This window comes from Pan troglodytes, chromosome 23 (assembly GCF_028858775.2).
Source record: "Pan troglodytes isolate AG18354 chromosome 23, NHGRI_mPanTro3-v2.0_pri, whole genome shotgun sequence".
Taxonomy (NCBI): Eukaryota; Metazoa; Chordata; class Mammalia; order Primates; family Hominidae; genus Pan; species Pan troglodytes.
Window position 1 is genome coordinate 31810182 of NC_086016.1, and position 18699 is coordinate 31828880.

Here is an 18699-nt window from a genome sequence, read left to right on the forward strand (position 1 = left end):
CAGCTTACCGCAATCTTCACCTCCCAGGTTCAAGCAATTCTCCTGCCTCAGCCTCCTGAGCAGCTGGGATTACAGGCATGCATCACCATGCCCAGCTAATTTTTGTATTTTTAGTAGAGATGGGGTTTCCCCATGTTGGTCAGGCTGGTTTCGAACTCCTGACCTCGTGATCTGCCCGCCTCAGCCTCCCAAAGTGCTGGGATTATAGGTGTGAGCCACCGTGCCCAGCTGTACTTTTATTTTTTTTTTTGAGATGGAGTTTCACTCTTGATGCCCAAGCTGGAGTGCAATGGCATGATCTTGGCTCACTGCAACCTCCGCCTCCTGGGTTCAAGCGATTCTCCTGCCTCAGCCTCCCAAGTAGCTGGGATTACAGGTGCGCGCCAACACATCCGGCTTTTTTTTTTGTATTTTTAGTAGAAATGGGTTTTCACCATGTTAGCCAGGCTGGTCTTGAACTCCTGACCTCAGGTGATCCGCCCGCCTTGGCCTCCCAAAAGGCTGGGATTATAGGCGTGAGCCACCGTGCCCCGCCTGCCACATGTCTCTTGCAGGGGACAAAAAACTCCTCTGGTTCTAACCACTGATTTAAAGGGAAAGAACAGAGTTTAAGTTGTTGTTCTCCACGTGAAGCATAAGCCTGAGCTGAGGTGGGTACTCAGAGAAGGTGCTCTTGTTACTCCCCATGGGTGCAGCCCGAAGGGCACTTCTGAAAAGTTGGGGAATGTGGCTTGTCATCTCTTGTCAGAGGGTCATGGAGGGCACTCAGCAGCAGGGCCCCAGGAGTCCGAGACTCTGGTTTGTCCCATCTCAGTGTTCAAGGCAGATCTGGGCGGGAGAACAGCACATGATCCCGCTTCAGCTAAGAGCACCGTGCCCTCCAGATGCGGTCTGAGGAGACAGCTGACCTGTTGGCTGAAAAGGCCCAGATCACCGAGGAGGAGGCAAAACTTCTGGCCCAGAAGGCCGCAGAGGCTGAGCAGGAAATGCAGCGCATCAAGGCCACAGCGATTCGCACGGAGGAGGAGAAGCGCCTGATGGAGCAGAAGGTGCTGGAAGCCGAGGTGCTGGCACTGAAGATGGCTGAGGAGTCAGAGAGGAGGTGAGGGGGCACTGGGCACCAGACTGGCGAGGAGGCTGGCGAAGGGCCGCAGACCAGCCTGCCCAGAGGCTGAGCTCTACAGCAGCTGTCCTCAAGCTGCTTGCCCATCTTCTGGGCCGGGGGGGAGGCTCCTCCTTGGCTGATGGTGACTGGTGCTTTATCCATTTTGGGGCTGGCGCTACTGGTTGGGCACAGGAACTCAGTTCTCCTGCCACGGGGGCCTGTCTGGTCATACTTGTGTCTCTTTGATAAGCCCCTGTCCCTCTGATGACCGTGTGTGCAGGAAAACCCCTGAGCATATCCACAAACCACTTTCAGCTGAAGAGATGTGAGGAGGCTCTTTGTGCATTTAAAAAAAATGTGGTTCTTTTCTGCTTTCATTCAGTGGGGCTGCAGGAGAACAGCAGCTGCTTACCTTTAAAGGGAAGCTAGTGCCTGCATCCCCCAGCCTTCCTTGGCACATGGGGGAGGAGGGCTAGGATGATCTCTGTGACTGGGATGTCCCACTCATGGCCAGGTTGAAGGATGGAACTGTTGTCTGTACTTTTGAAAGACTATTCTAGGCCTGCAACCTTCAGATAAACACTGACACATTCCCCACAGCTTTTGGCTCTGTTGATTTAGAGCACTTGAATTTGGCTTTTAGCTACCAAGGTGCATTCACTACAGTTTTCCTCACCACGCTTTGCATGTCGTTCTGGGAATATGGTTCCTTTTTGCCTGCCCTGCTTCAGGCCCCTTACTGTATACGGGGGTCACTCCCTGTGCATGATGCAGGTTGGGCCAGGTCCCTGCACCAGGCCTCACATGCCGTGTCCACCTGAGCTCCATAGGATGAGGATCTGCACCAGGGTGCGGGTGCCCTCAGTGACTGGGCTCATCTTTCTGCTGGAGAAAGTAGGCACAAGGCCCACTGGTGTTTTATCTGGGGGCTGTGAAGACGCAGTTCTTGCACATTCTGCCCTTTGCGATCCAATATAAGAACTTTGATCCTCCAGGTTCTTCCTTTGCCCAGCTCACTCTCACCCAAAAATAAAGCAGAGAAAGCTGCTGGTGCCCCCTCCAGCTCCTCTGTCTCCTGGCTGTAGAAGGTCTGGTTTCTCTCATTCCCCACCAGTTTTCCTGCTCTTCCAGTTTAGATTTACCAACTCAAACAAAAGTCCTCAGGAATGTTGTCCTTGCTTGGAAGTTCTGATTTCATGTAAATATCCCTGTCTCACTGTCCTTTTTCACCTCTTTGGGTGCCATCCTCAGGGTTAGCCCAGGTCCCTCCTCTGCAGGGGTGGGGTGGTGTCTTTTCCTGCTACCTGCCCTCTTCTGTGAAGCTGACATCTCATCCTTTCCTTGCAGGGCCAAAGAGGCAGATCAGCTGAAGCAGGACCTGCAGGAAGCGCGCGAGGCGGAGCGAAGAGCCAAGCAGAAGCTCCTGGAGATTGCCACCAAGCCCACGTACCCGGTGAGCCTGGGGGCCACCAGCTGGGGCTGCCTTAGTCCTGGTGATGTTCTCTTTCCTCCCGGCCCTTCAGTTCATCTGTCGGTGCCTTCAGGGTGACCATTCAGGCAAACACATGGCTGGATGAGAGGTGCAGAGAGCCTGCAGTTAGGGACTGGGTAGAACACTCTGGTCTGCCATTTGGCTTTGGACTAGTTAGTTGTCTCTTTGGTTGCCTGGATAACAGGCAACAGGGCCTTTTCCAGCTCTGGAATGTTTTTCTTTTTCTAAGTAATATAGTCCCAAATTATCCTCAAGAGAATTTGCTCTCTTGCCTCTTAATGCTGAGCTGAATGTAATCTTCAACTATCAGTATATACCATATATCATAATTATAGTTCTGGGAAGGGATTGGCTGTACACCTCAGAGTGAATTACTGCCGTGCAAGAACGAGCAGCCACTCTCAGTGTGGGGACAGAGAGTCAGACTTCCATTAAATGGGGTCACAAAATGAATAGAAGCCTCTTTCCTTCCTTTCTTCTGGGCATTCAGTTTGGCATTTTTTTTTTTCATATTTGTTCAGTGTCCACATAGTGCCATGCAGTTGGAAGTCTCTATCCTGACAGGTGTTCTCAGGGTGCACAGGTGCCTAGAGGAGGAGGACACAGCCCACCCTGGAGGAGCAGGAGAGGCTCAGTATGGTGTCTACATTGATGCTTGAAGGGGGAGCAGGAAGTAGCCAGGTGGAGAAGAGAACATAGGGTATTCAGGGTGAGGGCACAGATGCACACATGGCCCAGACTCACACACAGCACAGTCATCTACATGACACAGACACACACACGTACCCATACATACATTGATGCACATAGCACATCCACACACACAGCACGGACACACACACGCACCCATACTTACATTCATGCACATGGCACAGGCACATACATGACCCAGATGCACAAAGGGCACCAGAGGCACAAGCTGCCCAGGGTTTGAGGTGGGGAAAATGTAAGCAGTTTGCTGTTGCCGTATATCCCGGTTCTCTGTTACTGTGTAACAACCCACCCAAGCCAGCTGTGTGGCTTTGTTAGTACGTCTGGTGGCTTGTTGGGTTGACTGGGCCAGACAGAGATCCTTGCTGGGGATCTCTCTGGTGGTCACAGTCAGATGGTAGCTGGGACTGGAGTCGTCTGAGCAGTCAACTGGGCTGAACACCTGAGATGTGTTATGTTTTTATTTTTTATTTTATTTATTATTATTTTTTTTTTAGAGAGAGAGAGTTTTATTTACTCTGTCACCCAGGCTGGAATGCGGTGGCAGAATCTCGGCTCACTGCAACCTTAGCCTCATAGGCTCAAGCGATCTTCCCGCCCCAGTCTCCTGAGTAGCTGGGACCACAGACATGCACCACCATGCCCAGCTAATTTTTTTTTTATTTGGTAGGGACAGGGTTTTGCCATGTTGCCACAGCTGGTCTCAAACTCCCGAGCTCAAGTGATCTGCCTGCCTCAGCTTCCCAAAGTGCTGGGATTATAGGCATGAGCCACTGTGCCCAGCCTATATGTGTTGTTTTAAAAATATACACTGGAGCAAAGCTTATACACTGCTGTAACTGCTCTTTCCTCTTAGCAGTCAATCCTGAAGGAGATCATCCATATCAGCTTTTTAATCATGTTTTGTTGTGTGGATGGATTGTAATTTATTTAACCAGTCCCTCATGGATGAGTATTTAGTCTGTTTTCTTTTGCAATTTTGAACAAAATGACACTGAACATCCCTGAACACAAATCTTGACACACACACGTGGATATATTGGTAGAATAAATTCTTATAATAGAACTGTGGGGTCAAATTTTCGATTTTGATACTCTCCAAAGAAGTCATACCAGTTCATGCTCTCACTAGTGGTGCAGCAACTAGTATGTGTTTTTGCTGGAAATTTTTATGAAGTGTAACATACACATAGAGAAGTGCCCAAATTACAACTGTACAGTTTGAAAAATTTTCACAAACTGAACATACCCATGTACCCAGCACCCAGATCAGAAAACAGGACATCCCTGGCACCCAAGGAGCCTTCTCTCAGCACCCTTGCAGACGGTCTGCCTCAGGCCTTGAGAATGTCTCAAATGAATGTTCCAAGCCTCTGCTCTTTCCCAGACACTGCCCTAGACTCAATACGGGATCCAAGGATGAAAAAGAGGCAGATTGTTTGCAGGAAACTTGCAAATAGTAGAAAGAAGATACAGCCAAAAAGAAATCTTTTACAGGGTGGAATCGCAGAAGAACCATTAGAGAACTGTAAACACAGCGTTAAGGGACAGCAAAGAAAAGGGTTGCCGGCTGGCTGGGAGGGGCTAGAAAGGCTTTGGTGAGAGATCGTGGTGTTTGAGAAGGGCCTTGAAAGAGGGATGGAGCATAGGGAGGAGAAATGGGATAGGCAGGGGTACAGAGATGGGAAGGCAGTAGTCCAGGGGATAATAAACAATACTGTCTGTGACTTAGTAGGGCAAATAGTAGGAGAAGCCGGGAAGCTAGATTGGGGCCCTCTTTAGATGACGCTTTGGGCTGGGATGAAAGTCCAAAAAAAAAAAAAACTACACCACCCCTGCTTCAGGCCCTACTCCGGTTCCATTGTCCAAGCCCAAGCCCCTCGGTGGGCAGGTGGAGCCCTTTGTGGTGGTGCCCATCTCCCACCCCACCTCTCCACACTGCATGGCAGACTCCTGGCACCCTCGCTGGGCACCGCCCCACCCATTGCCATACTTCCCGCCCGGCAGACCTTCTCCTGGCACTGCCTTGGATCCCAGCAAAAGCAGCATCTCTTCTAGCCTCTGTTCGCTCCCTGGCTACAGTGTTTACCTTTTTTAACAGTGATGATCTGTGAACACATCTATTTCCTGAACAAGACTTTCAGCTGCTCAAAGCCAAGGATGCTGTCTTGTTTTCTGCATCTCCAGCCCCTTGCACGGGGCCTGGGAGTTTCCTAAATGAAAAAGCGAGTGGGAGTTTGTGTTTGATTCAGCTGAGCATGAAGAACGGTTAGAGATTTGAGGGATGAGGGATGATTTTCCTGGATTTGTAGTCTTTGATATTGTTTACCTGGCAGTGGCAAATGTGGAGGGAGTGAAGTGGAGGGATGGGGGCTTGTGGTGGCATTGGGAGGTGGGACCCGAGTTGTGCCCATTGCCTCTGTGGCTGCTGGAGGATCGGTTGTCAACACAGTAGTGTCCTTCTGTGCTTGTATGACCCAAGCTCCTAATCCGAAATTTCTCATTAACAGCCCATGAACCCAATTCCAGCACCGTTGCCTCCTGACATACCAAGCTTCAACCTCATTGGTGACAGCCTGTCTTTCGACTTCAAAGATACTGACATGAAGCGGCTTTCCATGGAGATAGAGAAAGAAAAGTATGTAGCCCCCTGTGCCCTGCTGTGGGCAGCTGTGAACTAGAGTGAGTGATTGGGGCCTTGGGAAGCTGGGGCAGAGGTGAGAGGTCGCTGCAGCAGCCTGTCATTACTCCTGTAAAGGTTTGCTCTGCTCTTACACCCTGGAGGAAGAATTTCCTTAATCAGAAATTAAGGACAACAGATCAGCATTCATTCTGAATGAATAAAAATAAAAATTTTTATCCAGGATAAAAATAACACTTGACTGGTGACCTGGAGTTTTTGGTGGCTCTAAGCCTCACCTAAAGTGTAGGACTGGGTTGTTAGCATCTCTGAGTCAGTTCAACTGCTGTTATACTACTGGACTGTAGTCACCTCCTAGTTGCGTTCTCCAGCAACTGGGATCTGTGGTGGTTCCCATGTCTAGAACAAACAAAGGTGAGAGAAGAGACTCAGGCTCGAGGCTAAGGAAAGCTGACAGCTGGTGGGGCCACTTTGCTGCAGTGGGTGGCGCTGGGCAGGGCCCCAGCATGGCCTGATCATGGCAGCAATTGCTGAGCTGCCCTCCGTCTTCCCTTTATGGTGGGTAGAAGTGGATCAGAGATGGAAAGGAAAGGATCCCCACTGCAGAAGAAATCTAAGCTAGGGCCCCTAGTTCCCAGAGCTAGCGGTAAGTTGGTTAACTGCTGCTGCTTGCTGGAGGACAACCACAATAGCCACCATGCATTGAGTGCCTGTGTGTCAGGGGTTTTGGCTTTTGTCTCATTTAATTCCTGCTAACTTACAAACATCAAACTGACATCAAAGGTAGGTTTTCATGTTCCCATTTTATAAGTGAGAACTCAGATTTAGAGAGTTTAGTGAACTCCACCAGCATCCCACAGCTGATGCAGAGGGGTTGAAACCCCTCACCCATCTGACTCTGCAGCCCATGTGCTTTTACCATGGGTGGTATCCTCAGGAAAACCCTTTGGGGAAAGTGTCTCCATGGAGTCTAGTATGGGCAACCACAACCCAGGCTGTTTTTCTCTGGGCTCTCACACTGAGGGTATAGCTAAGTAGCCAATGAACCAGAGCCTCTAGCTGTCATATCTGCTGTCCATGTTCCTTTCACCATTATCCAGACATATACATTTATGTGGTTGGGATCCGGGATCAGGGTGAAGCTGTTCTGTGTCTGCTATTTTATAGTTTGTATTTTGTTACTATCTTAGTTTGTTTTGGCTACTGTAACAAAATACCAGAGGCTGGGTAGCTTATAAACAACAGAAATTTATTTCTTGGCCAGGCACAGTGGCTCATGCCTGTAATTCCAGCACTTTGGGAGTCCAAGGGGGGCAGATCTCTTGAGCCAGGAGTTCAAGACCAGCCTGGGCAACATGGCAAAACCCCATTTCTACTAAGAATACAAAAATTAGCTGGGTGTGGTGGCACATGCCTGTGGTCCCAGCTACTCGGGAGGCTGAGGTGGGAGGATTGCTTGAGCCTGGGAGGCAGAGGTTGCAGTGAGCCCAGATTGCACCACTGCACTCCAGCCTGGGCAACAGAGAGACACCCTGTCTCAAAAAAAAAAAAAAAAAGAAAAGAAAGAAATTGATTTCTCACAGTTTGGGAGGCTGAGAAGGCCAAGATCAAGGCACGGGCAGAGGTGGAGTCTAGTGAGGGCATTCTTGCTGGTTCATAGTCAGCCCCTTTTTGCTGCATGCTCACCCAGTGGAAGGGATGAGGGGTCTCTCTGGAGTCTCTTTTATAAGGGCACTAATCCCATTCATGAGGCTCTACCCTCATGACTGCCCAAAGGCCCCACCTCCTGACACTTTTTTTTTTTTGAGATGGAGTCTCACTCCATCGCCCAGGCTGGAGTGCAGTGGTGCGATCTCGGCTCATTGTAACCTCCACCTCCTGGGTGCAAGCGATTCTCCTGCCTCAGCCTCCTGAGTAGCTGGGATTACAGGCGCACGCTATCACGCCCAGCTAATTTTTGTATTTTTAGTAGAGATGGGGTTTCACCATGTTGGTCAGGCTGGTCTCGAACTCCTGACCTCATGATCTGCCCACCTTGGCCTCCCAAAGTGCTGGGATTACAGGCGTGAGCCACCACACCGAGCCAGTGATTAGGTTTCGACATATGAATTTTGAAGACACGAACATTCAGACCATAGCACTTCTTACCCTTGCACATATTGGCAGAGTCTCTATACTAACCATGGCAATCCCTATGGAGTGTTTTTGGTATTTGTATTGCATGGTTTTTCTGGCCATGCCTTGTAGTTGGACACTTTGTGGGTGGTTTCCAGATTTTCACCATCATAGATGCTGTCACTCAGTGTTATCTGTTCTCAGGTGAAGGTGGGGATCTTTTCTTCCTTGCGTTGGGTGAGCTTCTGAGTGAGCTTCTGTCATCTTTAGATGAAGTCTCAGAACAAGTGGGAGTGTGGATGTGGCCTATCAAAAGAGATCACGTGAAGCTGGGCGCTGTGGTTTATGCCTATAATCCCAGCCCTTTGAGACCAGGGATTCAAAGCCAGCCTGGGCAGCATAGCAAGATCCTATATAAAAAAAAGAGTTTACTTGAATTACTGCTCCAAGAAGGGTTGAGACAAGGAGATTGTTCTGGGTTCCCAGGAAGCTTGTTTCACATATTTTTTTTTTTTGTACAGAACGAAAAGCTGTTCATGAGAGCTGGTATTTGTAGAGCCCCCTATGAGAATTTACCAAGGGCTTTTCTACTGTTTCTTTTTCTTTCCTTTTCTTTTCTTTTTTTTTTAAATAGAGACAGGGTCTTGCTATGTTTCCCAAGCTGGTCTCCAACTCCTGGGCTCAAGCAATCCTCCTGCCTCAGCCACCCAAAGTACTGGGATTACAGGTGGAGCCACCGTTCCTGGCCTCCTACACTTCGTTTTATTTAATCCTAACCACGGCCCTGTGATCATTATCCCAATTTTAATGATGAGGAAACATTCATAGCAGTTAAGTGACCAGCCCAAGCTCCCATGGCCTGTGAGTGGCCAAGTAGAGACGTGAACCCCAGGCCTCAAACCCTAGATCACACACCAAGCAGCTTGTGGGCCACAGAGCACCTGAGTCGTGTCTCACTGTCTGCCCAAGCCCTGATGCATGATACCCTCTTGCCGGCAGAGTGGAATACATGGAAAAGAGCAAGCATCTGCAGGAGCAGCTCAATGAACTCAAGACAGAAATCGAGGCCTTGAAACTGAAAGAGAGGGAGACAGCTCTGGATATTCTGCACAATGAGAACTCCGACAGGGGTGGCAGCAGCAAGCACAATACCATTAAAAAGGTACCCAGGGTCTCTTTCTTGTATTTTGCTGATCAGGACCATCATTAATGAAATGTGCGGTTGGCATCTGGTTTCCTCAGTAGCCAAGTCACTAGACTATTGGCATCTTTTGTATGTACTTAGTTGAGGGAATTTTTTAACTTATGCCAGAAAGGGAATTTAATCTGCCAATGACTATGAACCCATTGGCTGGATGGAAGTTGAGCTTGTGTTAAAAGCTCTGATGTAATGAACCCCTGTTACAGGGTGGATTTTGAGCCCTCATTTAGCAGTAAAGCATAATGCCCTTTTAAGCCAAGGGGTGTTATACCCAGGGAGCTGCCTTACTTTATGAGAAAGCAGAATGAAATGGAGGCTATTGAGAATGGACTTTCCCTCTAGTCTTGTGGTGTCTTTAAGTGGCAAGGACTATAAAACCAAACTGAATTTTTAACTTTTTTCATACTTAAAAGGAAGTGTCTAGGAGAGAACCTCTTTGTTTTAAAAGAGAAGACTTTATTACTTTGCAAATGGTTTCATATCTTTCTCTACTGGTATTTTGAGCTTTCAGCATTGTTGAGATTCAGAAGCTAAATTCCATACTAATTATCAGCCCAAGAGCATACCTCTCTCATTTGGGCCAAGCAGAAGGGTCCTCTCATGCCAAATAATGCTCTGCTCTTAACTGATAGCCCAGGACCAGGTTAACACCTATAAAATAGGTGTTATTAAGATAAGACTGTCCATTGAGTTTAGGTGATACTGATACAGTTAATTTTTTATTCTTTACCTCAGTCTTTAAAATGGGCTTCCAGTTTTATGGACTGTCTCTGTTTTTAGTGGTTAAGCTGTATCTGAAAACTCCAGGGGATCTGTTTCTGCCTGCCTTCGTTGTTGGGTACAGTAGGCAGCCCTGACTTCTACCTCTCGACTCCAGTCACAACTGGCACCGGGTAGAGAATTCCTTTTAATAGTGCAACCTAGAAGGAAAGGCATTTCCACATTCCACATTCTTCTTTCCTCTGGCTTCTGTAATTTACTGGGCTTCCCTTCCAAAACAAAATTATTAAACAGTAAAGGGGAGTTCAAGGGAGGCCTCAGTCATTAAGGAAAGAGGTAAAACGATGGCTGAGCCAGTGAGCCAGTCAGCCCTTAAATGAACTGCCTCAGACACCCCATCTCACCCCTTACCCCCAGCCTTGTCATCTGGGTCCCAGGAACAGTCTCACCATTTCCACTGCTGCTGCAATGAGCAGGGCCCTCAGCCACAGAAACCTGCAGTGTGAGAGCTGGAGAGACCCCGTTCCAAGCCATTAAAACAAACAAAATCACTCATCACGATTTCAGGCCTATCCAAGCATTTTACAGATGGCACTTATGGCATTGTTGATATCACAGGGTATGTTTTTGTTTTTCTTCATTTTATTTTGCTGGTTTAGCCTCAAGCCCAAGGCAGAAGACCTATCTGCATTTGAGCCCTCAAAGTAGGTTGTTCCCAGGTACTCTCTATGTGGTGATGGTACTGCCCTCTGTGATACTAACCCGTGCATGAGCTTGCCTGTCTCTGTCCTCGGGCCACACTGAGCCCTTACAAGGGCAGGTGGTGCCTGGGTACTGGCCGCAGCATGCTTTGAGTCTAAAAGCAGGCACCCACCCTGTGGAGCCGGACCAGCCTCCAGGGCCCCAGAAGACTGCCTCGTTCCGAAGAGCATGTCATGGGGCTGTAGGACCAGCCATTCTTCCCATCTCGTGTCATTGTTGGGCTGGGGAAGGTTATGGCTTCTTGTCCAGTCAGGTGTGTCTAAAAGTCCTTTGTCTTGGTGGCATACTCCTAGCATGGAAATGGGGTCAATCTGGGCACTTTGGAGACTGGTGTGTTTAACTCAAGATCAAGACCTTTTATGCGGTGACAGCCTCTCAAGACCCATGGTCACACCTGGCAGCTTCTGGTCGTGGGGCGAAAGGGTTGCTTGTGCTGGCTCATTTTCCTTTAGAGCTTTCCCTTTCTGCACACATCCCTTTTCTTTTAAATAAAGCAAACCCAGAGCACAGGGTCTGATATGTGAGTCCACGGGGAGTGGACTGTCTGTTCATCTGTGCTCAGCCACCTCTGCTTCAGCTTCCTCTCCATAGGCTGAGCAGAGATGTGGTCAGAGTGAACTCACATTGGAACAGTACACTCACGGCACCCTGGAGAGGAGCGGTCACTGGTTGCTGAGTGAATTAACCGAATGTTTGCTGCTTTTCTCTTGCAACAGTTCATTATTCCTCCAGCATGCCTAGGCAGTGGAGAGAATGTATTTTGCCCAATAATAAAATGACATCCTGCCTCTACTTCTCACCTAATCCCCAGTAGTACCCATGCCAACAAGCCCTACACCACCTGACAGCAGCATAGGATGTGTCCTTTGGAGTCTTCCCTGCAGTTTCTGCTCATAGAGTAGAATAAGCTCATTGGAACCTTTCTAACAAAAAAGAGATCTGGCATAAGATAGATCCTACTTGTGGTCGTTATCCCATCAAGAGAGGTCAGCTGTTAAAGTCCCTGATAGATTTTATTAAAAGGTACACTTGAGCTGTCAGTGGTTCCAAGAATCCATGACATGAACCCTGTTTTGTATGCGACACTTTCATTTAGCGAGCTCCTGTTTCTTCAGCTTTCATACCCATGTTGGCATTGATACCCTGATACAGAACAGTCCGCGCTCTGAGCAGGGCAGTTATGGCCAGCATTGTCACGGGCAGGCCAGCTCATGGCACCCAGAGCAGCCAGGTGGACCCACCTTGGTTTACTGAACTTTTTGTAACCATGGGGGCAAGCAGAAAACCCCGCTGCATTTCAGCCAGTGCTGCCAGGTGTTCCCTCCATGGGAAGGTGCTGCTCAACCTGAATGTAACTTCCTCTTTCTTCTTTCTATAATGATGCAGAATGCTGAAATTCTTCAGGGTCCTGATTTTGACTGTCATTTCTCACTGAGCTTTTACTGCAGACAAAAGAAGTTTCATTTTTAGTTAAATTTGCACTGCTCCTGGGATATACATGGATGCATTTATTTATTCATCCATTTTAATGTCTCGATGTGAACTTGTTTTTAAAGCAGGCTACCAGGCAGTTAATCAAACACTCGGGTTAATCAAGGGTTAATAAAAGCAGGGACTTCATGTTTAATGGGACAGGCATTCTCTCAGCATCACTAGATTCAATAATGCTGCACTATTAAATTTTGCTGCACATGAAGTTCAGTGCATGTTCCATTTTCTAGACTTTGGCAGTGCCTGTGGTCAGTGACCGGGACTGATGAGCAGCCACATGCCTGCACTAGGGTGGCTCTGGGGTGGTGCATGCTGCAGTCTGGCTGGCACAAGCCTAGCTGAAGAGAAGTACTGCTTTAGGCTTGGATGTGGGGATACCTAGATGTCAAGGGCAGAACTCCATCTAGAATGCCTGGGGATGAGATGCAAAAGCTGATAGTGAATGGAACAGTTTCCAATGTCCAAAAGCTTGCTAATCTGGGATCAAACCAGCCTGCGTTGATGTTAGTTTTGCTTTGTTTTGAGACACGGTCTCCCTCTGTCACCCAGGCTGGTACATTCTCGGCTCACTGCAACCTCCATCTCACAGGCTCAAGTGATCCTCCTGCCTCAGCCTCCCAAGTAGCTGAGACTAGAGGTACTAGCCACCACACTCAACTAATTTTTGTATTTTTTGTAGAGATGGGGTTTCGCCATGTTGCCCAGGCTGGTCTCGAACTCCTGAGCTCAACCAATCTGCCCGCCTCTGCCTCCCAGAGTGCTGGGATTATAAAAGTGAGCCACTGTGCCTGGCCTGTTTTGTTTTTAATAAGGTTTTTTGTTTGTTTTGTTTTGTTTGAGACAGGATCTCACTCTGTCACCCACCTTGGTGACAGCCTCGACCTCCTGGGCTCAAGCGATCCTCCCACGTCAGCCTCCCAAGTAGCTGGGACTACAGGCATTTGCCACCATGCTTGACTGATTTTTTTATCTTTATTTTTGTAAAGATGGGTTTCGCCATGTTGTCCAGGCTGGTCTCGAACTCCTGAGCTCAAGTGATCTTCCTCCCACAGCCTCCCAAAATGCTGGGATTACAGACATGAGCCATCTTGCCTGGCCATTGTATTTGTCCTCGTTTTCAGTACTCTTCTGCCTCACTGAGAGGTCTCAGAGTCTGCTGTGTGGTTTCAGCAGTACCCATGGGGGCTGTGTAACATTGAAGCGGATTCAAGGAGTTTGCCCTTAGGTTACCAGGGGTTACCGCATTCCCTGAGGAATGCTGAGCGGCCATCCAGTCTGATTAACCGAGGTTCCTACTTCTCTGCCACTTCCTTTCTCTATAATTCTTACTCGCTCGCTCTTTTTTTTTTTTTTTATTATACTTTAAGTTCTAGGGTACATGTGCACAACGTGCAGGTTTGTTACATATGTATACATGCAGCTGTAAAAAATGATGAATTCTTACTCTCTCTTGAGGCAGTGTCCTCACCTGCAAAAGGTGGATAAAAATAGTCTTTGCCCCCAGGAGTGTTGTGAGGAATAAATGAGAGAATGTGCATGCAACACTCAGTGCACAGTCAGAGCTCAGTAAGGGGTTAAAACTCTGAAAAGGGAAAATCTGCTTGTGATCCTGCAGCAAAGGGCGAAGGACGGCATGTGGGCCACACCGCCACATCTAGGTACACTGCTTGTGCTGGGCATATTCATTCATTGTATTAATTGCTACGTGGCTGAAAGTAAAAACTTTTAAAAAGCCATAATTGGCCGGGCACAGTGGCTCATGCCTATAATCCCAGCACGTTGGGAGGCCGAGGCAGGTGAATCACCTGAGGTCAGGAGTTCGAGACCAGCCTGACCAACATGGAGAAACCCCGTCTCTACCAAAAATACAAAATTTGCCAGGTGTGGTGGCGCATGCCTGTAAACCGAGCTACTTGGGAGGCTGAGGCAGGAGAATTGCTTGAACCTGGGAGGTGGGGGTTGCGGTGAGCCAAGATCGTGCCATTGCACTCCAGCCTGGGCAACAAGAGCAAGATTCCATCTCATAAATAAATAAATAGCCATAATTAACTTCACTGTTTCCTTGTAATATTTCACTTGGGTTTGCAAGGATGTATTTTTCTCCTCTTGCTAATCTTAACTTCCTGTATTTCCATTTTTCCCAATTGATGATCAGTACAACTAGTTTGCCATTTGCATCTGAGTCAGAGCAGTGCTAGCGATCAAAAGCCTCCCTGGGGAACCTGGAATTGTTTCATTCTCAGCGGGAGCGACACGTGTCCTGGCATCTGAGCCTTCCAAGTGAGGGGAGTAAGTCTGGCCATCAGGCTGGGGTTGAGGGACACAGGGTGCCTTGAGCCTGCCTTTCGTGCCTTCAGAGCCACAGTGCCAATGATGGGAGTGGTGGCTTGGTGTGGCGTAACTGTACCACCATACCTTGATGGTAGAATGCAGTCCTGGAATATATACATTCAGGGTCTTTCTTTCATCGCTTTTCAAGAGAGGGGTTTCAGTCTCCCGATCCTGAGCTGGTCTGAGTGCCAGCAAACAAAGTCATCACTTTTGTGCCTGTGGTCTCCCAGGGAGCACAGGATTTCCAAGGAAATTGACGGATGAGAAATCATGGGGGTGGTGGAGCTTAGAAAGCTTATTTCATTAGTAAATGGTTTGAACTGTCAAGGTCCAGCTGTGGTTTCCACTGATGGAGGAACAGGAAGAAGAGGAGCCTTGACATTTATCTCAAGCACCAGCAGCTTCTCTTGGATCAGGAAGACATAAAAGTCCAATGTCATCTTCAATTTGTGTGGGCTCCCCTTGGAGTTGCAGAGCCGGTGAAGTGAAGTAGAACAGTTAAAAAAACACCCGGGGAAGTGATAAATCACAGAGAGAGATTGCATATGCGGGAAAGGCGTCTCCCACAATTAAAACAAGTGGTCAGAGCCTCCCTGGTGACCTCTGGTCTGCATTGCCAGCCCTGAAGATGGCTCCTAAATTACTTAAGTTTAATAGGTAGTTAATATAGCCACCCTCCTTATGACCCCAGTGGGCTGAATGGCTCTGCTTGCTTTAGGAACTGGGCGTTGTATGGTAGAGCATCTTGGCCTTGACATAAAAGGTAGCATACTGGCTCCCCAGCCCTGAACCTTCCCTGCTGGAGCAAGGCAGGGGTGAGAGGGGGAAGGAAAGAAAAAGGGGTGGGGAGTAAGGATTAACAGGGAGCAGTAGCAGCACCAGATGTGGGAAGAAATTGCACACTGGGAAGAAATTGCAGTGGCGATCTGAACTCTTCCTCTCCGCTTCCTGGCTCTGTGGAAGCCCAGGGAAGGCGTTAGGAACTGCAGGCTGCTCTTAGTGCTCCTCCCGGATGGGACACCTTGGGCTCATCCCTGAAGGCCACTCCTACCACTCTCACACACTGAGTTCCTGGTGTCTCGTAACTGTTGAGAGCTTAGTTTTCTTGCTTGTTTCTGGTAGCTCTAGATAGAAGACTGTATCGGCCTCTTCTAAAAGTCAACAAGCCAATCCTGTTTTTGGTTAAGAGACTTTACCCGGTCAAGCAGTTGTTCTCTGGGAGGTGTTGAAGAGCCTACAAACCTGCCTTGCCTGCCTAGGTATTTTACGACCATTTGGAGATGCCTGAGGATATTACCAGGCCTTATTTGAGGCAGTAAAACACCCCGTTCGGCCCCTCGGCACTGAAGATGTGTTTCAGTGCAGCTCTCCTCGGCACCGGATCCGGATTCGTTGCTGCAACAGTGGGAGGGAAGAGCCAGATGCAAACTCGTTCTGCGAGCCTGAGGTTCTGTTCTCATGATCCTTGCTGTGATTTCTCTTTTGATGTTGGCAATTTTAAAATGACATCAGTCTATCTGGACCTTTTTCCTAAGGCTCTTGCTCAGACCACTCAGTAGATAGCCGCCACCTGCCCAGTGAGGTGAATCAGGCCCATTAGGCCATTTGTCAGGGGAAGGAACAGAGGAGCAGCGGAGGGCCCCGCCGGCCAGTGCCACAGGGCAGCCTGCAAAGCAGGTAGACAGGTTTTCAGGCAGCTTTTGCTGCTTTGGGTCCCTCAGGGATTAATACACAAAAAGGGCCCCTTGGGTATTCAGTGGCAGATTTCTCTTGAGAGCAGATAAAGTCGCTAATACCAAATTGGATTTGTTCATTGGGGTGGACTTGGCCTTTCGTTCCACCTCTGTGTAGGATAAGTGTGTGGATAGTGCTCCCACTGTGCACATCACCATATGGCATTTGGGTGCAGCTGTCCCTAGCCAGACTGCAGAAAAGCTTGATCTGGGCCGGACGCGGTGGCTTATGCCTGTAATCCCAGCACTTTGGGAGGCCGAGGCGGGCAGATCACGAAGTCAAGAGATTGAGACCATCCTGGCCAACATGGTGAAACCCTGTCTCTACTAAAAATAACAAAAATTAGCTGGGCGTGGTGGCATGCGCCTGTAGTTCCAGCTACTCAGGAGGCTGAGGCAGGAGAATCGCTTAAACCCAGGAGGCAGAGGCTGCAGTGAGCGGAGATCGCGCCACTGCAGTTCAGCCTGGCAACGGAGTGAGACTCCGTCTCAAAAAAAAAAAAAAAAAAAAAAAAAAAGAGAAAGAAAAGAAAAGCTTGATCTGGCCACTTAGTACAGCCATCCCCCTTCACTGGCCCTTCCTCTTTGCTCATTTGGAAGGGGGAAGGTTTCCCACACCCCAAACCAAAGATTCTTTTGGAATTTGCTGCTGTTGGATTCAGCTGTCACCTTTCTGCTCCGAGTCTGCTTTCTCCCTGTGTATCCGGTGCCAGAGGATCTGCACGTCCTTTTGTGTCTACACCCTCCCCCGCTCCTTCGTTTTCAATATGTAGTAGTGGAGAGGAAGTGTAACATGATTTTAGGGCTCACATTTCAATTCCACTGCATTTTTATGGGACAAGCAGAGACCCAGAGCCTGGAGTTACTAGGTTAGTATCTAAAACGGGTTCAGTACTGTGAGTCTTACTGTTTAAAATGAATGAGATGGTCCCCTCCTACCTTCTTTTCTCCTCCCCTGGGATGAGTAGATTGAGGCAAGGCCCCCAGAGACGAGTTGAAGGAATCCTGGTGCTCTGATTAGTTTTGTTCCCCAGCTTAATTGTACAGCTTCCTTTCTCTCACCACTGATAGCCAAAGTAGCTCTGTGTCTCCCCCAACCTTCCCTTGCTTTAGGAACGAGATGATCACAATGCAGCCTTGTGAATCAATTTTCTCTCTGTGCTGATGAAAGTGTAATTCATTCTTAATCAAGCAGCCTTGCTGCTGCAGGCTCCGTGCCGGAATACATTTAGTTACCCTCCCATCACTTTGGGAAACGATCCCCCAAAAGGGCTTTTAGAGGAGAGCTGGAAGGAGAGTTGGCCGTGCGCCTCATGCTGTGGTTTTCCAGCAGGGGGCACTCTCAGGAACAATGCTGGCGGAGGCTTTGTAGCTGGAAGCCGTCTGCTGCTGGCAGGGCAGCAGGAGAATGTTTGTCACAGGTGCCTTCCAGGCTTGCTTTCTCCAGACCCTGGGGCCATTTCTCAGAAGTACCTTAATGGGCCACCAAAAATCCTCAGGTAGCAGTGAGGAGGAACAGTTGAAGATGCAGATTGCATGCCTGGGTTAGAGAGTGCCGGCTGGGTACCAGGTTCTTTTAGCCAGCCTCCTCTGTCTTTTTAAGTAGACAGATGTGTCTCCTGAATCTGAACTTGTTTAGATTGGGTGGATGTGTCTGTTTTTGTCACACCACACACAATTTGGGGAGCGTAAGGAGGCCCAGCTCTGCCAGAATGGAACTCTCCTAAGTTCTCCCCTGCCGTCTCACAGCCTGCTGGCTGTCACAAACAGCTGGCAGTTTTATGGACAAGTGGGCAGGGGAAAAGGGACTCTGCCGGGGCTGAGTCTCGATGTTGGGCAGGAAGTAAAAGCCAGGACCCAACAAGTGGATCGGGGGGGATGTGAAGATGAACAGTCAGATAGCAATAAAGCCTCATAGATCTGCCCCAGAGAAAGAAAAGGAAGTTCGTCTCCTCAGAATGGAATTGGATTAGTGACAGACTTGAGCAGCCGGTTCAGTCGAGAGAGAACTTAATTCCTCCTGTGTTATTCACACGGCTGATTCTAATCAGATGTGAAGAGACAGCTGGAGGAGAGCAGCGGGTCAGCCCATGCCTGGTGCGGAGGCTTCATGTTCTTGTAGGCATCTTCAGGGAACTGGCAGGAGCGCTTTGGGTTGGAGACTCTGAGCAGGGCCCTTGGGTTTATAGCCTGCCCAAGGAACTGGGCCTGGCTGCGGGACTCCCATGGTTGGACCTTGTCTAGATTCAGTGAAAGTTTTGAAGGACAGTGCATGGCAGACGTCACTGGTCACGTTCACCAGAGCTTGGCTCACTTGTCTTCAGAAGGATTCAAAGGCAGTTGACCAGACTTGGCAAGTCCCAGACTGGTGCAGCCACTATCCTCGAGACCCTGGTT

At 48.8% G+C, this 18699-nt stretch overlaps 1 protein-coding gene across 11 annotated transcripts in view; it reads left to right on the forward strand.

Moving 5' to 3' along the window:
- The window catches only part of NF2 (NF2, moesin-ezrin-radixin like (MERLIN) tumor suppressor), a 97804-nt gene that overhangs the window by 71573 nt on the left and 7532 nt on the right, over positions 1-18699 (forward strand). For 3 of the 11 annotated variants that reach the window (XM_016938924.4, XM_063807670.1, XM_063807669.1), the window contains 5 exons: positions 885-1102; positions 2453-2558; positions 5819-5946; positions 9064-9226; positions 10645-10704. In XM_016938924.4, coding sequence (XP_016794413.2) covers positions 885-1102; positions 2453-2558; positions 5819-5946; positions 9064-9226; positions 10645-10680 — 651 coding nt within the window. In that variant the 3' untranslated portion in view covers positions 10681-10704. Of the gene's footprint in view, positions 1-884; positions 1103-2452; positions 2559-5818; positions 5947-9063; positions 9227-10644; positions 10838-18699 lie in introns of those variants that run through there. The other 8 variants (XM_016938923.4, XM_016938928.4, XM_016938926.4 and 5 more) reach the window with 4 other exon arrangements.